General features: G+C 39.5%; 1 protein-coding gene across 1 annotated transcript in view; it reads left to right on the top strand.

Annotated features, from left to right (window-relative positions):
- Dhc1 (dynein axonemal heavy chain 1) overlaps nt 1-19,815 on the top strand; it is a 620,756-nt gene that overhangs the window by 577,865 nt on the left and 23,076 nt on the right. The window contains exon 70 of the mRNA XM_090390121.1: nt 1,690-1,952. Within this exon, the coding sequence (XP_090246247.1) occupies nt 1,690-1,952 (263 nt within the window). The remainder of the gene's footprint in view (nt 1-1,689; nt 1,953-19,815) is intronic.

Raw genomic sequence — 19,815 nt, 5'->3', positions numbered from 1 at the left:
AGGATTATCCTGACTTCTAATCTCTCTTGGCACAAGCACATTACAAATATTGCTTCCTCTGCATCTAAAAAACTTGGTTTTCTTTTTCGCTCTCGGCGTTACTTTTCTTCCAAATAGCTGTTCACTCTGTACAAATTGCAAATTCGCCCTACCATGGAATATTGTTCCCACATCTGGGGTGGTGCTCCCAAAACCTCTCTCAGGCTTCTTGATTCCGTTCAGAAGAGGGCTGTTAGGTTAATTAATGAGTCGTCTCTAACAGAGTCTCTCCACTCGCTGTCTCATTGAAGTACTGTTTCTGCTGCATGCCTCTTCTACAGATATTTCCATGGGCGCTGTTCTTCTGAATTGGCTTCTATAATGCATGCTCTCTCTTTCAAAACAGTCCGAACATGTGCCGCCACCAGTCGACATCCATTTACTGTCCAACTTCAAACTTACAGAACCAACTTTTCATCTTCCTCATTTATTCATTCAACTGCCGTTTTCTGGAACAACCTTCCTTCATACGTATTTCCTGAAAATCACAGTCTACAGGAATTCAAGTCCTATGTCAACAAATATCTTCTTTCGTCTTCTCAACCTCCAACCCTAGCACGGTACCAAGTACTATAGGTTCTAATACCTCTCGTGTTTGGGGTTTACATAAAAAAAAAAATTATATATATATATATATATATATATATATATATATATATATATATATATATATATATATATATATAGGCTAATTGGAATGTAAAACATCCTTTGAATCTAACTTTGACTATTAACATGATTTAATTTAAAAATAAGTGAACATTTTCAATGCGCCTAACTTCAAAAAGAATATAAACCTATAAACCAACGCATAACCTGAGTTGCAGTCTTCGTCAAAAAAGTAATCCGTCCAGTTAGTGCTAAAAAAAAGTTTGTGATAATTCGCACATGGGAATGAATCTCTGCATTCAAAATTACGTTGTTAGAATGCCAACTTCTTGAGGAAATCTTTCCAGTTTGTTTGTGATAACCGTTTCAGGCTTTCGCCTAAAGGATTCCTCGGAAGTAAAATATATTGGTCTGTCTTGACAACAACGTTTACGACTACAGCAGGATTCATAATACTCCATTCTTTTCATCTCTTTCATTTACGGTTTGCACTGGAAACTGATCTAATGGTGCCTGTGAGCTAAGAAATTGTAAGATTTACAAAAGCCTCATCAACACTTCTCTCTTGTCAAAGCTATATATCTATATTCACAGCGGCACGGCGAATGCATTGTCTGATAGCAGTGTCTGCGTACTGTGCTGTGATAATAGTGGCACAAGAGAACCGATGGGAAATTAATTACAAGGAAATGGAATAGTGGAAATTCTCTTTGTGCAGCCCTACGTACATGTGTGTGTCTCTGGTGTACTACAGAATTACTGCCGTTCTGTACATCACTGAATAGTTCTCTCTGTGCGTCAATAGTCATTTCTACTTATGCTTTCAATCATCGCTAAGTATGAAACTACATTAAAACAGCATTTCTAATAGCAGCAGTTTCACATTTTAAAAATTTAGACTATCGAAATGAGTTATTTATTTAAATAATTTCTTAGACTGTACTAGCTTACACTGTTTCGTGATTTTATTAAAGCTCAGAATTTAGCATGTATATATAAATAACACCTTTGCAACTTTGACATTTTTTATTGTTTCTATAGGGTGTATGCTGGCGAACAGTGTGCTACATGTTGGGAGAGGTGCAGTATGGTGGGAGAGTCACTGACGACTTCGACAAACGTTTACTGAACACTTATGCTGACGAATGGTTCTCGGAAAAGCTATTCAGGAAAGACTTTGCGTTCTCGCAAGGTTATACAATTCCTCGCTGCCAGACCACGCAGCAGTATCTAGATTACATAAACACCTTGCCATCATTCGACTCTCCTGAGGTTTTTGGCCTTCATACAAATGCTGACATCACGTAAGAAAACTTTTTCTGTATTTGTAACGTATTTGAAATTTCAGAATTTATGCGCGTATGTCTTGGCTGATTATCATTGTGTGAAAATTTTCAAAAAGGCTCTGTTTATGTGCATTTCTTGGTATTAATGAATTTGGGTATGCTGATTCAGACCTCAATTTTTACATAGCATCTATAATTTGCTACCCCTCGCAGGAAGTACACATATATAAGCATCGTATTCCCACACTTGGTGGAAAAGGCTCTGGTTCGAATCCCGTCAATGACACGAGGAAGTATTATGACCTTTTTCACAACGCGGTTGAGTTACTCTGTCCCAGGCGAGGGTAGCATGGTTTTTTATTCCGGAAATTTGGATTTTTTCGTCCAACAAAATAAAACCAACCACAGAACCCACACCATTTACAGACACAATATATACTGCACAATATGGTCTAAGTCGCTGATGCGCCTACAACAACACTGATCATCCTTTGACATTCCAAAATAAGGCTTCAAAGGTACCACCAATTACGTTCCTTCAATGCTACTGCCAGCATTTATATAAGGCGTTTTTATACACGTTTAAGATGAGGAATGCTCTTTGTATATTGGTGATTCTGGATATCTGCAAACGATTTCCGGTATCCTGGATCTCCAGTAAAAGCACCTTCCACGAACGGAGATTCTTTTACCTTGGAAAAGAGGAAATTGATATACAGTAGTGAATGTCTGACTTCTTCCCTCGTGGGTAACCATAATTTGGCTGAATTAGTTAGTCTCAGGCACAGGGCCATGCCGAGCCATTTTAGTACCTGAAGCAAGAATGAAAAATTGCGCCCTGGTGTTAATGATGGCAACGTTGGCAATTATTTAATCTTTCTTTTGGCGCCCCTTTCAGCCTTTAACTTGGGGCAAGAGCCTCTTTCGCCTCCGAATGGCTCTGCTCAGGCGAGAGTAGCATGGTTTTTTCTACTGGAAACTCGGGTTTTTCGTCTATAAAACTGCAAATCGACCACAGAACACACGCAATTTGCATGCAATATACACGGAGCAATATGGCCTCAGTCGGTGATGCTCCTAAAATCCTACTACAACAACAAAAGTAAAAGCACCTTCCACGGAGGGAGATGATTTTACTATGGAAAAGAGGAAAATAATATAGTGAATGTTGCACCGTTTCTGACTTCCTCGCTCGTGGGTAGCCACAACTTGGCTGAGTTAGTATTAGTAATGGCCGCATGGTTCAAGAAAGCCTATGGCTTATGCTGCACCAGTCAAAAAAAAAAAAAAAAACCGAATAAAACAATGATAAAAAACTAATAATTAATAAAAGAAAAGGAAATTAAACCTATCATCCTATGCGTTTCCCTCACCCGAAGGTACTATCCAGATGCCCTCTGAATTTCTCCAAACTGTCATCCTCTACCGCCCATGTAGGCAACTTATTCCAGTTATTTATAACTCGCTGGCTAAAATAAAACTTCCTGCAGTCCAATCTAAACATCTCTTCCCGTAACTTGAATTTATGTTCCCTAGTTCTAGCATCATTTATAATCTTGAAAATTTCGTCCTCGTTAATTTTACTGATGCCTCTCAGAGCCTTAAACACCTCAATCAAATCTCCTCTAAGGTGTCTAGTTTACAAACTCTGCAACCTTGTTAGTTGGTTTCAGGCTAGGATAGCATAGTTTTTTCTACTGGAAACTCGGGTTTTTCGTCTAGAATACTGCAAATCGATCACAGAACGTACACAATTTACAGACATATTATATACAGCGCAATATGGCCGAATTTTCTTGATCCGCCTAAAATCCCTACAATCAACCAGGTGATCTGAACCTGACTTCCACTGATTCAGATGTTTCGTTTAATGTAATGATTCGGCGTCTGCCTGAGTGAGGTACTCAAATAGCCGGTCTTAATGGCGATAATTCCACTTCTGCACAGCCATCGTGTGTAGCACTGTTGATATAATCACCGGCCTTCTCACACCAGTGGAAAAGACCTGAGTTCGAATCCCCTCAGTGACGCGAGGAATTTTATGGTGCTTTTTCACAACGTAGCTGAGTTAGTCGGTCTCAGGCGATGACAGAATGGTTTTTATCTCGGAAACTCGGTTTTTTCGTCCAGGAAGCAGCAAAGCTACCACAGAACACACGCAGTTTAGAGACACAATATACACGCTGTAATGTGGCCTAGGTTGCTGATGCGCCTAAAACCCTGTAACCACAACAATTTCTGCTGCACAACCGTAATGATGGGGAATTTAGCATGATCTGATCTCTTCCATCCCAAATAAATGTGACAGCGTATGCAACACCGTTTTTTAGTCAACCCTTACCTCAGTACTTATGGACGTTAGGGTTGCTTCTTCCAGCTTCTTCTACCAACAGGAAAGCAAGTTGTATTTGCTTTTCGTAAGTGGTTTATAGACCAGATCGTGGTTCCTCTTACGCACTATCACGACTTTGTAAAAAAGCATTCACTGATCTTACAATAGTCTGATAGAGCAATGTGCTTCGCTTCCTTATGCACCGATCACGACATCACTGTAGCATTATGTCCTATTTCGATTTTAATATATAAACTTAATTTGTAAATATTCTGTACACCGTTTTTTTTATGACTTCATTAAAACAAACCATTGCTTTCTGTTGGCATACTCTCATGCAACCCGTCTAGTACAGATAACATTATTATTATTATTATTATTTATTCATTTTATTACATATGCTTCACCCCTGAACAGCCTTCAGCTAGGAGGGTGCCTATATACATTTATACATTATAAGTTAGAGAGCAAACATAGAAATCGTACATCTAAAGTGAGCAAATAAAGCAGATATAAATATATACAATGACACAAGCAAAAGATAGAGACATATAAAAACATACGCGTCCTAATATATGCATTTACAGCAAATACATATACATACAAAACACATAATGATTTAAAACAAATTAATTCATCAGTAAAGTAGTTCATGGGAGATTCCATCCTGAAGGAGATAATCAGGAAACTTCTACAGTTGTATGTGATGGTACATGTCCTGTATCTTCTCAGATCTGTACGCTTTCTCATCACAGAACTTGTGGGGATCAATCTTCAGGGTGTTGTACGTTTCGAGGATGTTTGACGGAAGACATCGTCTAAGCATCGTTAAATTCTGTAATGAGCTTCTTAGGGGATTCCAAGCACTATTGCAAAGGGCGCGGGAAAGCCTAGGGCCTGCAACAAGATTATGGACATTTGGAGAATCAAAGCGATCGGTGAGGAGTTGGCAGAGATTACGCAGATTTCCTGTGATGAGCAACTGATTCCAAGGGGTGCAACCAAGGTTAGCATACATGACTGATCTCGAGATGGTGAAAGGGTGGCCATTAACACGGTTCAACCACCTTAAAATCCAGTATTCGATACCCATGAATTTTTTGATGTTAGTGAGGGAAGCAGAGGACCAGATCGTCGAGGCATACATGGGAATCGGAACAAGACATGTTTGTATGTAGTGAGTGGCAAGTTTTTGGTTGTTTACACCAGTAAGTTCCTGTCTTATCGCCCACATTGCTGACAGAGTTTTTGCTTTAGTGTTGGCGAAGTGCTGTTGGAAGGTCAGGCCTCCATCCCAGGTGAGCCCTAGATCAGTGTGATGAGAAACCTTTTGGACTCTAATACCATTGATGTAGATGTCTATGTTCATCTTCTTCTTCAAGTTGGTGAAAGACATTTGTGCTGACTTGGTCGGATTTATGGATAGGCCAATATTCTCAAGATAATGGTCAAGTTCTTCTGTTAGGGCAGTGGCATGGGCGGTTATTGCTTCAGATTTGTCACCTTGTTTTGACGAGATGAAGAGTTTTATATCATCTGCGTAAGAGCTGCAGTCAGGATGCGTAGAGAGGAAGGGGTCCAAAGCGGCAGCAAAAAATAGTGCGGAAAGGACGCCACCTTGGGGTACTCCTCTGTAGACGACGTGGTTCGATTGGAAGGTTCTATGTTCTACTCTCAAATGCCTTTGTTTGAGAATGGAAACGATGACTTTTAATAAGCCTCCCTGTATTCTGAAATGCCTTTCAAGTATTGTCATCAAGGAATTGATTGAGACATTATCGAAAGCAGATTTAATATCTAAAAATACTACATCAATCTGTTCTTTGGCGTTCAGAGTCGTTTGGATCCGAAATAGGGTGTCCATTAGATTAGTCACAGTTGATCTCTTTGGAATTACAGTGTGTAAATATGGTGGTCTTTTATGGAAAAAATGCATAACAAGAATTGGCAGCAGAGTCTTCTCGAACAATTTTAGTAAATTGCAGCTTATAGAGATGGGACGAAAATCCTTCTTGTCTTTCGGATGTTTGACTTTAGGCACGGGTTTTACAATATAATGTTTCCATATTTCAGGGATAATTCCAGTGTTTTGCTACTCATTGTATGTCTTCGCACTTAATAAAGTGATTGCGTTCGTCATTCTACTACACTGTGTGGAAAGGCTTGGGTTCGAGTTCCAGTCGCAGCTGAAGACAGGAGAAACATTTACTGGCTTATTTTGACTGTGAGCGAGTTAGTCGGTCTCGAGAGGCAGTTTTCATATTTTTTCTTTTTTTTTTTATTCCAAAAACTTTTTTTCTTTTGTTTGCAGTAGGGTTTTTAAGCGCATCAGCAACTTAGGCCATCATATTGTGCTATATATAATACGTCTGTAAATTGCGTTTGTTCTGTGGTCGATTTTCTGTTTTGCTGGATGAAAAACCCCAGACACCATGTGGAAAAAAAAGCTGAGTTGGAATCCAGTCAATGACCCGAGGAATTTTTACGGGTCTCGGTCTCAGGCGAGGGTAGCATGGTTTTTACTTCCTGGAAACTGGGGTTTTTCGTCCAGCAAAACAGCAAATCCACCATGAAACACACACACACACACACACACACACACACACACACACACACACACACACACACACACACACACACACACACACACCTTGTGGACTTGTTGTCTTGGCGCAAAATCGAAACACAAACAAGCAAGCTATTAAATAACGATCTTCTTTTTACTCCGATTTTTTAAGATCTTTTCGATGTGACTTCTTTCTGAAGAAATACAAACGGGAACAGTAAATGATTGATTGGTATGATATGGTATGGTAATAGAGATTGGCCAATCTCGTGAATGCTGCAATGGGAAAAACTTAAATTGCTAGTAGGACAGTATTTTCTTTAGAAGTATGAAAATAAAATTTCTATATATACTACGCAACTGCCAGATTGAGTAAAAGGAGTTCACAAAATGGAGAGAATACAAGAACATCACCATATTTATCAGTCATGCGGGCTTAAACCCCTGCAAACTCAGACGCGTCTACTAATGTGTCCTCACGTTTGATTACTGGGATACGACAGTAGGTACTCAGAAGATTTGGATGGAAACTGCGACTTGTGGCTTTTTCGTAGGACCAGAAAATGCGATTGTCTTAGGGCAGAGGTTCCCAGTCATTTATACTTTGTGCCTCTTCCTTAAAATATTCCATAAATTTCACACGCTCTCCAAAATAACCAATTCCTCCTCAAGGGAATGCGTTCCACACTTGGGAACCACTTTCTTCAAAATCGATTTTGGATGTATTAATACCTTCTTTGCAACTATTTTTCGCTCTGGAAAAAGGACATCGAGATTTTAATGTAAGTCAGTTGTAATATGCTTCAGTCATATCAGTGAACATCTTTAGCACGTTTGACAAAACCAAAGTTCAGATAAAGGATGCGAGTTTAAAGTAGAATGAATTCATGATATACGTCATTATTACATTATAATTCCTTACAAGATACGCTTGGGAAAGGCTGTGGTAACGGAGGTACCATAGGAGAAGAGATCAAGTTTTGATTTTAATTTACTATAGGAGAAAGTGGTGTACACAACATATGTATTTGGAAATATTAGTGGTGAAAAGATTGACAGTGTTAGGTTAGGAATGAAGATTGTTCGGATATTCCAGGGACTTGTCGTGTGCGTTACTCTGGCTAGCGGTTAAGCATTTCGTTCATAAGAATTCTTTCTCGATATCGCCATATTTAAAAATAACAAGTGAAACTATCAATGGAGAGTGAAATTAAATGGAAAAGTTTTAATGTTTCTTAAAATTTTAAATAACGAAATTCGAATAAATAACTTTCTGTAATAAAAAAAAAAAAAAAAAAAAATACCCGTGTCGCAACAGGCATCTACAAGACAAGGTGTATTTGTTTAATTGCGGTCTGCAGAGTTTCCCCTATATACCGTTGTAGCTTCTGAAATGGCAAAAGGCCAAGGCCGGCAAGTGTATGTAATATGTGTGTTGTTATGTTGAGTATTGAGTGCCGGCATCTAGCGACTTCGGGGGCAGGGGCCACCAGGTGCTCCTGACTCCCAACCTTGGCCACGAGGAGACGCGCCGGGGTCCACTTTCAACCAGAGACACTGGCGCTATCAGGCAAGCCTGGTAGCCCCAAGTTTTCAACTGAAAGGAAGATAGGAAATGGAAGATTTAGTTAGGGAGTTGGGAGAGGAGGAAAAGCAGAAAGAATGAGGGGAAAAAGAAGACATCCCCGAAAATGAAGAAGTTAGAAAAGAAAGTTTAAAGTGCAAAGTTTAAAGTCGTTAACATAATCTAAACTTATAATACAATTATACAAAGATTGCCATGTGCAATTATCATTACTAAATCAAAACTTAAATTACAAATATACAGTGGTTGCCTGTACCAATGCAATGGTAAAAATAATTTAACAGCTGTACGGAATGGCGGACTGGGTCTAAAATTATTGGTTGCCAGAAGACAAAGGGGCCCACTCACAACTATTATATTTTCAAGCTACTAAAAGGTCATTAACATTTTTAACATATTGTCTAATATTATTGCAAGGGGGGCCCACTTGCCATCGGGCAAGCTGACACCCTGACCAGTCCGCCACTGGCTGTACGGGAGAATTATCCCCTGCAACTAGAAACCCTCGTGAAGTAAACCGTTAAACAACAATGTCAAACTTATAATACAATATACTGCAATTAAAAAGATACGTATCAAGCTGAACATCAACACAGCTGTGAAGGGAGAACAATCACAAAATTTTAGGCAAGACAACAGTAACAGTTCCAAACTAATACAGTGCAAAACCGGTAAGAGGGATGTCAACTAAAGATTCAATCTCATATATCTTACAATACATAAGTTACAACACTCAACAACAGAGTATCAAGTAAACAGGTCCTAAGAGAGATTCATACTCATGGTGCTTACACATAGCCAAACTTCCAAGTAGTCTGCGTCAGTTCCTCAACTAAAACAGTCCAGAACCTCTATGTGTGGACATATGTTTATGTAAGGGGCGGATCCTAGAACGTCAGTTCAACTCCGCCTCGTATCTTGTTGTTCTGTTCCGGCCACATGGCTACCTAGAAGCATCAGTCACCTGGACAGATGATTCTGGGTACTCGTCCACACCACGGGAAGATGGGCCAGTTCCAGTAGATGGGAGACCTATGGTCTCAGAGTATGAGACAACAACAAAACAAAATAATAATAATAATAAATAAATAAATAAATAAAATAAATAAAATTTTCCTTCTCTGGGGCCCATCCAGAAGGGGAAAAAAAACTGAAAGGAAGAGAAATAAAATGATAATAAAAATAATTAACTAAGATAACAAAAAAATAATAATAATAAATAAATATATATATATATATATCCTTAGTATATACAGGGTGTCTCAAAAATATTGGTACAAACGTTTAGGGGAGGTAGGTAACATCTAAAGGAATGTGAATCGCATAAGAACCCATAACCGGAAACATCATGGGAAAGTAGTAGCAGAGGCACAAGAAGCAGAAATGACACAAGACAGTAATTAGTGGCAAACATTTATTTGACATAATATTAACAATGGAGTACGAGATAGATGCATTTCATGATGTTACAACAGATGCTCGAAGGTTCCACCATGAGACGCGATGCATGCGTGACACCAACGCAGCATGGATTGGCGGACACTGTCGAACACACCTGGAGTTTCTTTGCAGTAGCAGCAGCGCAGACGAGTCTCGCCACGAGATCCATTTCCGTCTCCACAGGCGATTCATACACGATAGATTTGAGGGCCCCCCAAAGAAAGAAATCAAGGCTCGATAAATCAGGTGAACGTGGGGGCCAGGCAACGGGTCCACCACGGTCAATCCATCGACGCCCAAAACGCCTGTTCAAATGGTCACGAACACACCTTCCATAATGGGCAGGCGCCCCGTCATGTTGAAACCAAATGTTGCGTCTCACATTTGCTGGAACATCGTCAAATAACCCTGGTAGAACTTGTTCAAGAAAGATCCGGTATTTAGCGGAGTTCATGCGGGATGGTAACACGTACGAGCCGACTAAGCATCACCGACCATACCTGCCCGCACATTTATTACGAAGCGATGTTCCGCATGGGGGCGCACACCGTGTGGGTTGTCGTGAGCCCACACATGAGCATTGTGCTAATTGAATAAGCCTTCCCGAATGAAATAATCCTCATCCGTGAACAAAACAGGCTGGAAAATGCAAGTCTTGTTGAACACTTTCTTGGAGAAAGCACTGCGCAAAAGTCACACGTGCAGGATGATCTTGGGGGAGCAGTAACTAAACCCTTTGGAGATGAAAGGGATGTAAGGAGTCGTGGTGCCAGACACGCTGTACACTGCAACGAGACACTCCTAAGGCAGAGGCAACGGCACGTGTGCTAGTAGTAGGATTATTTTGGACGGCATTCAACACACTTTCTTCCATGGCGGGAGTTAGCGTCGAACGTGGGCTGCTCGCACTACTCCTGTTACCTCTAAATGACCCATAATCGCACAAATTTTGATGCACACGTGCAAACAAACGGTGGTCCGGTACATGTCTGTCTGGAAGAGTTCTCCATAAATTCGTTGAGCGGCTCGTCCATTGCCCTCTGCTAATCCATACACTAGGTGCATGCTCTTCGTGCGGCGTCTACTGCTTGAATGAGTAAATCAGAAATTTTCCCTCTCGCGAACTGATGAAGAGCTCCGTCTACCGACTTACGGTGACGTTTCCGGTTATGGGTTCTTATGCAATTCACATTCCTTTAGATGTTACCTACCTTCCCTAAACGTTTGTACCAATATTTTTGAGACACCCTGTATATATATATATATCGGTTTTTAGTATATACACAAACAAACATACGTATATACATAAAAATATACAGGGTGTTTCAGTTAAACGTTTCAGAACTTCTAAGAGGGGTAGGGTACATCCTGACAACTCGAAATCATATAGCAATGTGGGGTCGGAAATGCTTTCCTGAAGCGGTGTTGTACACAGAAGCACCATAAAGAAAAGAGACCGTAAGTGAGAAATCGTTTTAATAATACATGAAAAGAAGCAAAAGGTACATGGATTAAAGTAAGTGTTCGAAGTTTCTTCCACGGGCTACAATGCACGCCTCACATCTCCGACGCATGGACATCCGAACTTTCTGGAATACTCCAGGCGAATTTCGAATTTCTTCGGCAGCTACTGCGATTCTTGCAACCAGCTCCTCAGCATTGTCAACAGGGGTGTCATAAACTAGCGATTTCATATGACCCCAGAAATAAAAATCAAGACATGATAGGTCGGGTGACAGAGCAGGCCAACGCACGGGACCACCACGTCCGATCCACTGTTGACCAAATGTGACATCCAGGTAGTTACGAACATCTCCGCTATAATGGGCAGGGGCTCCATCGTGTTGGAACCACATTGTCTGTTGCGTCGATGCAGAAATCTGTTCATCTCTCAAAAGTTGTGGCAAACTTGCTGCAGAAAGATCAAGTAGATAGGTCCGGTTAGACGACACGGTAACAGGTAAGGTCCGATGAGGTGATCTCCCATAATACCGGCCCATACATTGACCGAAAATCGAATCTGTGCTGCACGACGTCGTATTGCATGCGGGTTCTCGACCGCCCAGATATGGTCGTTATGCGTGTTGAAAATTCCTTCCCTTCTGAAGGATGCCGCATCGGAAAACAACACTTCAGCAGGAAAAAGGGGATTTGTAGCACATTTTCCAAGGTACCACTGTGCGAAAGCAATACGAGGTGCATAATCCTCCGGTTGCTGTGTCTGGACATGCTGCACGTGAAACGGATGCATGTCTTGTTCTCGGAGAATCCTCCAGACGCTGCAATCGGAAACCCCGACTGCGTTTGCTAGACTTCGTGTACTCGTTCTTAGATTCCCCTGTACATGCTGCAGCACATTCTGTTTGACGGCTGGAGTCCGTGCTGTTCTTACCCTGTCCCTGTCAGCTCTTTCAAATGAACCTCTCTCAGCTAACCTCTGGTGCAGTCTTGCAAAGAAATTATGACTGGGAATACGCCTCGTCGGATATCGTTCCGCGTACAAACGCTGTGCGGCTGGCCCACTACAATTTGCAGCCCCGTACGCCAAATGCATATCGGCTAACTCTGCGTTCGTGTAATCATCCATCCTACTAACTTGGCGTTCTTGTTCAAGAAATTCGAAATTCGCCTGGAGTATTTCAGAATGTTCGGATGTCCATGCGTCGGAGATGTGAGGCGTGCATTGTAGCCCGTGGAAGAAACTTCGAACACTTACTTTAATCCATGTACCTTTTGCTTCTTTTCATGTATTATTAAAACGATTTCTCACTTACGGTCTCTTTTCTTTATGGTGCTTCTGTGTACAATACCGCTTCAGGAAAGCATTTCCGACCCCACATTGCTATATGATTTCGAGTTGTCAGGATGTACCCTACCCCTCTTAGAAGTTCTGAAACGTTTAACTGAAACACCCTGTATATACACACATATACAAACATATATATACCAAAAACCGAAAGGGGAAAAGAGAGAGAGAGAGCGATATAAAGAAAGGAAGAGTAGATCTTCCAGTTGTGCAACCATTAAGAACGGCAGCATCAAAACACTTCGATACCTCCCGCCAGATGGATTTGATCAACCTCGTATCACTGAAATCATACTTTTCCTTAGTTCAAACACTTGTTTAGCAAATACCTGGAGCATCTGAAACTTACTATAGTCTCTTAAAAATATAGCTTCTTCTACAAGACAGTTTGGTAACTTCATTACCTACAACTTTGTCACTTATCACTCATTTTAAAAGACGCTCGGATTCGAATTCCCTTGATGTCGCCATGAGCGTATTAAACCATTTAAGCAGGGTTAAGTTAGTCAATCTCAGGAAGAAGTGCAGCATTTCCTTCCTGAAATTTGCATCCTGCAAACAGACAGACCGCCCATAGAACAAACACGCAGTTTATAGATGCTTCGTGGCCTGAGTTGCCTTGGCAGTAATCGGACACAAACAGCAACTGATTATATTACATTCCTTTTATACGTTTTTCCTTCAGCTGTGCGGGGACTAAAAAGGCAGTTACCAGTTCTTTCTGTCGCCCTGCTGCAGTATTAAAATTCCCAAGGGTTGATTTATTTCTTCAAATTATGCGTTCTGCCTTCCTACTTGTATAGAGGCCATTGGAATTAAAATGATCGCATAAACAGATGAATAAGACAGGCGGACATTCATCTACCCGGAGACAGCAATAATCTGTTAATGAAAATTGTGAGATTAAATAATGAGAACTTGCTGTGAACTTCTCGATCCAGTCCCCTTATAATTTACAATTTTAAAGTGAAATCGCTTGTTTTCTCTAAATTTTTCCAGCATCTTTCGATCAGTAAAACTACTAGTGCAGTTAGTAATTTATTATTTATGTATATTTTTATCTCACTTGAAAATTATCTATAGTCCTAACTTCATCTCCGAATTTCTACCTACGGGAATTATGGATCATCTTCGACTTGCTTGATTGTGACAAAAATGATCTTTTTCTTTTATTCAGCTTGTTTTTTATTATCTGGAATTTTTAGAATCGATGAAAACAACGGATCAGGAGTCCGCAACCTACAACAATCAAACCGAAGATAATGCCCAAGATTATTTCCAATAGGGTATTATATGCCCAAGTTATCCCAATAGGGTATTATTTAATTAAGACTGCCTTAACAGTAATCCGTCTAGTAATGTCTGTACTGTATTTTAATTTAATTTTAAAGTGGAGTATTTTTATCACATTAAGTGATAAAAATACTCCACTTCCGAGTTTTCCTCTCCTCTTCATAAACAGGCCCTCATTATAAGCTCCCTCAAAAATGAATGAAAGATCCATTTTTCATATTTTAGCTTCATTATAGTGCAAAAGGAAGTGATAATGTTAACATCACGATCTGAGATGTTTGTGTGCTTATATGAGGTGTATATTTTAAAAGATTTTGGTCTACCATAGAAAATAATTAAGCAATATGAAAATTAATAAACTTTTATTTGTGAACATCAAGTGTAACATTCCCTTGTCATGACAAGGGAATGTTACACTTGATGGATGTTCATCTTTTCTGGACCCCTTACGTATAACTCGTCTTGGTCTTCTAACTACATCCTCCAACACATGAATAACATCGTTATTTTTCGAAGCGTTGTCCTTTCAAATATCTTTTCAGTACAGACTAGGTAATAATCAGAAGTGACCAATTCTGGAGATTAGGATGGGTGTGACAATTTGTAACCTAAATGATTGATTGTCGCCATGGTTATCCAAGCCTTTTTACTGGGAATGTTGTCACGCTGGAAAAGAATTCTTCTGAATAGTATCCCCCACGATATTTGGCCTTTATTTTCTCATGAAATTTTTGTAACAAAGAACAATAATATTGTCCCGTAACGATATTTATCCTTTTGAGGGCAAAGAATGTCATTCCTCCTTTGTCCCAAAAACTGATGCCATCAATATGGTAACTTATGGCACTCTTCTTGTAGCTAGAAGATTTTTCGTTATGCTACTTTATGGATATCATTTGTTCTCTAGATCATACAAAGTATTAAACAGTTCACTTTCGTTAGTGGTTACTAACTGAATAACAAACTTCTTTGAATCTCGGTTAGATTTCGCTAGAATTGTCTTGGCACAATTCTTGATCTGATTAGCAGAGATTCTTCATGCATTAAGAAGAACAGGGTGAGAGGTTTCACCGGGGCATTAAAGACATGAAGATGAGCTACCAGGGGAGGTGAAATGTCAGCATTATTGCTGAATGCGAAGAGGGACTATAAAGTAGAAGGATCTGCAAGAAAATCAAAGAAACGAAAATTTGACCCATCGTAGATTAGTTTTTAAAATGAGGGGTGAGTACTTAGTGGACCTTTTACCACACTTCCCTTTTTAATAGTGTTTTCAACATTTATTTAATATAAAAGTGGGAAAAGTAGCATTTTGTTATAATTTCAGTACACAAATTGTGCGAAAATTAATAAAAATTTATGAAAAATCAAATTTTCTCCCATGATTTTTTAAGAAATCTGACGTGATGGAAACGAACAGAAGTTATTTTTGAAATCACCATTAAAAATGATTCAGAAATACCCTTTTCTGAGAAAACTGAATTTTTTTCGAAATGCAGAGTAGTGAATTATCAGCTAATAATCGATTATGATTTGATAATCTTAGGTAATAATCTAAAGATGTTAATAGAGGGCAAGTATCTGGGATAAACAATGCATATAGGTCATGAATTTATAAAAAATATTATTTCCAAAGAAAAAGATATTAAAATTCGAGATGCCTTCGTTGATGTGTAAGCGTAATATAAGATGATGCATTGCTCTTGGCTCAACTCCGAGACACCATCTGGTCGATGATTTATTGTTAAGATCACTGTTAATTAAAAAGTTTCTTTTTACTGGCTAGTCAATAAATATCGTCCCAGAAAACTTGTTTTTGTTACTATTTAAAGATTAAACACTTTATTTTTGTTTCGTTATAATTAGAGCATCTAACTTAATCCTACCAATTAGATTTTTTTTTGTAGAAGGCAGCTCCTCTTCTCAGAATTAATTACGCGATAGAGAATCGATAAATTTCCTTTCTCGTATTTTTGAGTAATAATTACGGACAACAGCTTTCACCACAGACTTCGGGATTCATACAAAACAGGCAAGCGCATGGACAATAAAAAAGATAAAAAAAAAAACAACCGAACACGTTGTGATATCTGTTAATAAACTCATCAACAAACTTCATTCAAAGTAAAGTGAATGATAAATTACTTCCAAGACGTTAATAAAAACTTGTCGTTTATCGTATGCTATTATCACAGGCTCTTACTATATGTCCGGTACAAAGCTCTCTCTCTCTCCGCCCCCCCCCCCAAGAATAAAGCGGTTTTCTTTATCTTCAGTGCACCTAATTGCGCTCTAGCACAACTGCAACAAAGAACTCTATCAGTTTCATAACTGTTTTCAAGAATATCAAAATCCCATTAAGAGATATTTTTTGCCATAGTGACGCCCGCGCAATGGAGCAGAGACTGGTGTGTTTATGTAATGCGAATATAATTGCCAGATTGCATGAGATAGAAATTTGAATTGCCGATAAGAGTCCAGTGGCTTTTGCTTGCAATAAAGATAGGAGCGCAGTACAAACAGAACTAGTTCTCACTTAGAAACATCACGCAACCTGCCAGCAACGATATGGAAAGGTGGGGAGGGGGGGAATGACTTGAATCATTGAGGTACGCGAGGCAGCGATCAATACCATTATAATTTAATCCAGAGGTTTCCTAATGTAGTATATTTTCCCTTTATTACATAAATTGTGTCATGTCTTACGGGAATTCCCAATAATTTACTGATTTTGGAGTTCACGCTTCTTACTGATCGTACGAAGGGATAAGGTGATTCGATGTAATGATCCACTGCAACTTAAATGGCCTCTTCTCCTCTAGATGATGCCATTTCACTCTCGCTGTTGATCATTTGCAGTAAATGCGACTGTTCTTTCTCGTACATCTTTCTTAACGAACAAATCAAACCTTCTGTGATTGGTATAAGCAGAGGAGAGAAAAATTCAGGACAAAGCCACTATTCGAATAGTGCAGTAGACGTTAGGAGCGCAGCTGAGATTTAAATTTAACCATTTCTGGAAAAACAGTATGATGATGAAGCATAAATCGTAGTCAAGGTTTTACTCTAAGCAGTGTGCAATAAAACCTGTGCACCCCAGTACTGCAATTCGTATTGATTTTTTTAATCCACCTACAGTTGCCGCTTCGAAAAGCGATCAGATATTACTCTGAATTTCGAACAACCAGACTAGTCTAATTGATTTGTTATTGGTTTTCGTTTATTTTCTAATGGCATGTTCAGGATACTTTCATTTATTAACGAAAGAAAAGGACTGAATTTTTTGCTCCAAATTGTATTAAAAATTTGCATGAACTGTAGTTATCTATCCAGTTAATTCACGGGAAAATATTTTTCAATGAATTTCCTGAAACTTTACGTGTATACCAAGGAAATCCTATGGTTGGTACCTCTACCAGAAACGGTAGTACATGAAAGGGGGGCGGGGGAATAAATTCTCTGTTTGTACTTCGGGATCAGCACATGATCGGAAGAGTTTGGAAAACAGAGTACAAGAACATTACTGTATTTAATAGACATCTGGGTTTGAACCGCGGTCACTCAAACACGTGTACTTCAGTACCCTCGCGCTTCACCGCTTGGCTATGGCGGCTTATACAGGGTGTCTCAAAAATATTGGTACAAACGTTTAGAGGAGGTAGGTAACATCTAAAGGAATGTGAGTCGCATAGGAACCCATAACCGGAAACGTCATCGTAAGTCGGTACACGGCGCTGTTCATCAATTCGTGAGAGGGAAAATTTCTGGTTTACTCATTCAAGCAGTAGTCGCCGCACGAAGAGCATGCATCGATATACGAACTGTGAGCTGTCAGACATGCATCTAGTGTATGGATTAGCAGAGGGCAATGGACGAGCCACTCAACGAATTTATGGAGAACGAACGCTTCCCAGACAGACATGTACCGGACCACCGTTTGTTTGCGTGTTACCTCTAAATGACCCATAATCACACAAAATTTGTGCGATTGTCCGCCAATCCATGCTGCGTCACGCATGCATCGCGTCTCATGGTGGAACCTTCGAGCATCTGTTGTAACATCATGAAATGCATCCATCTCATACTCCATTGTTAATATTATGTCAAATAAATGTTTGCCACTAATTACTCTCTTGTGTCATTTCTGCTTCTTGTGCCTCTGCTACTACTTTCCCGTGATGTTTCCGGTTATGGGTTCCTATGCGATTCACATTCCTTTAGATGTTACCTACCTCCCCTAAATGTTTGTACCAATATTTTTGAGACACCCTGTATAGTCTTATATGCGATTGAGTTTTGTGGCCGTTGATCAAAGCAAGCTCGGAATCTGATTTTCTCCGTTGCCCATTTGACTTGTTTTGCCGGAAAAGTTTTTGCATGAGTTAAGTTACGAGATTTAATAAATAAATAAAAGATAATGTCATAAATGTAATTTGATAAACTTACAACGGTAAGTGAATTAAACATTAGAGAAGTTACCACATTTTCCTGTTAGAACAATTCAGTGACAAAATACACTTTATAAAAACACTTCCTTTCCCTAATAATATTTTATTGATATTACTACCACCGATTAACGTTTCCAAGGTAGGTAGAAACCTAGCATCCTGGCAGACTAATACCAGATTTGATCTGAGAGGCTCTTGATCATTACAAGAGGTAAAAGCAAACAAAGATTAATTAGCTTGGCTTTATTTTTACGCAATTTTTTGTAATACTGCACTTATTAAAATTTCATTAAATTTTTCAATAAACGTAACTCGCTTTCTTCTCTAAATCTGTGGGTGCTATGCGTTATCTGACTTCCAATTTGGATTTAGCTCATTAAATTCCATGAGATGTACCGTATTTCGGGTGGGAAAAAAACAAAAGCTTAAAATCTGTTTTGCAATTAATCAGAGATCAGAAAGATATAAATAAATAAAATCATAATAGAATCGATTCTAGATTCAGGTATCATATTTTTAAAATAAATCGCAAATATAGCTTTATGGTGGGAGATAAAGGCAATTTGTCTTTATACACAACTAAATAGAAAAGTCATAGAATCCAAAGGCTCTGTGAAGGTCATAGAATCTTTGAATTCTATGAAGTCTTTAATTTAGATCCTCGGACCAGAAGGAGTGCAATTGGTAAGTGACATTGCTACTGTCAGATGTAGTAAGCTTCGAGATCCGAATAGCGGAGTTGAGAAGTCTTATAACTTACTGATTGGAAACGCAGAGTACTTTGTTTTTTCAATTCTGAAACAAACAAAAAATAGTATTGCGCTTATAAAGTGTGAATTTTATGGACGTAAACAGAATTGGCTTGTAGGCGGACGCACATGGCTATGTCGCAAGTACGATTATCAAACCCTACTTGTCACACCCACTGGATTGAGCTCTACTCCAGGAATGAAGCCATCAAGAAACAGACAAATGCAGCGACGCTGCAAAGGCGCCATATGACGACCTGTACCGCGCCCTAGCGCTGCCTTTCCTTCCACACTCCCTGGGGGGGGGGATACCTCCGTCCTCCTTTCCCTCTGGTGGGCATGCTCCACTGCCAACTCTGGGGTCGCCTTCCCTATTGACCCCATATTTCTGTCTCCCCCCCAGCCTTCAGTCTCCTTCCCCTACTCTGCCTAAACAGCGTACGCTCCACACAGCTCATTCATAAGTACACATTTGTACTTATGAATTTTGATTCATAAGTACAAATCTAACTGCGTTGATATTAACCTTTCGGCTTCCATTTTATCCAGCCATTGCCCAATTTTTTTTAGATCCTAGCCACTGAAATCTCAGGAAATTAGATGGCAGGACCTGCCAGAGTGAAACTAAAACTACTGGGTTCCTGGTCTGCCTCCACGGGTCG

This window comes from Mastigoproctus giganteus, chromosome 2, assembly GCF_048544385.1.
Source record: "Mastigoproctus giganteus isolate SK-2022 chromosome 2, ASM4854438v1, whole genome shotgun sequence".
Lineage (NCBI taxonomy): Eukaryota > Metazoa > Arthropoda > Arachnida > Uropygi > Thelyphonidae > Mastigoproctus > Mastigoproctus giganteus.
Note: the sequence above shows the minus strand (reverse complement) of the source record. Positions and strands in the feature narration are given on the sequence as shown.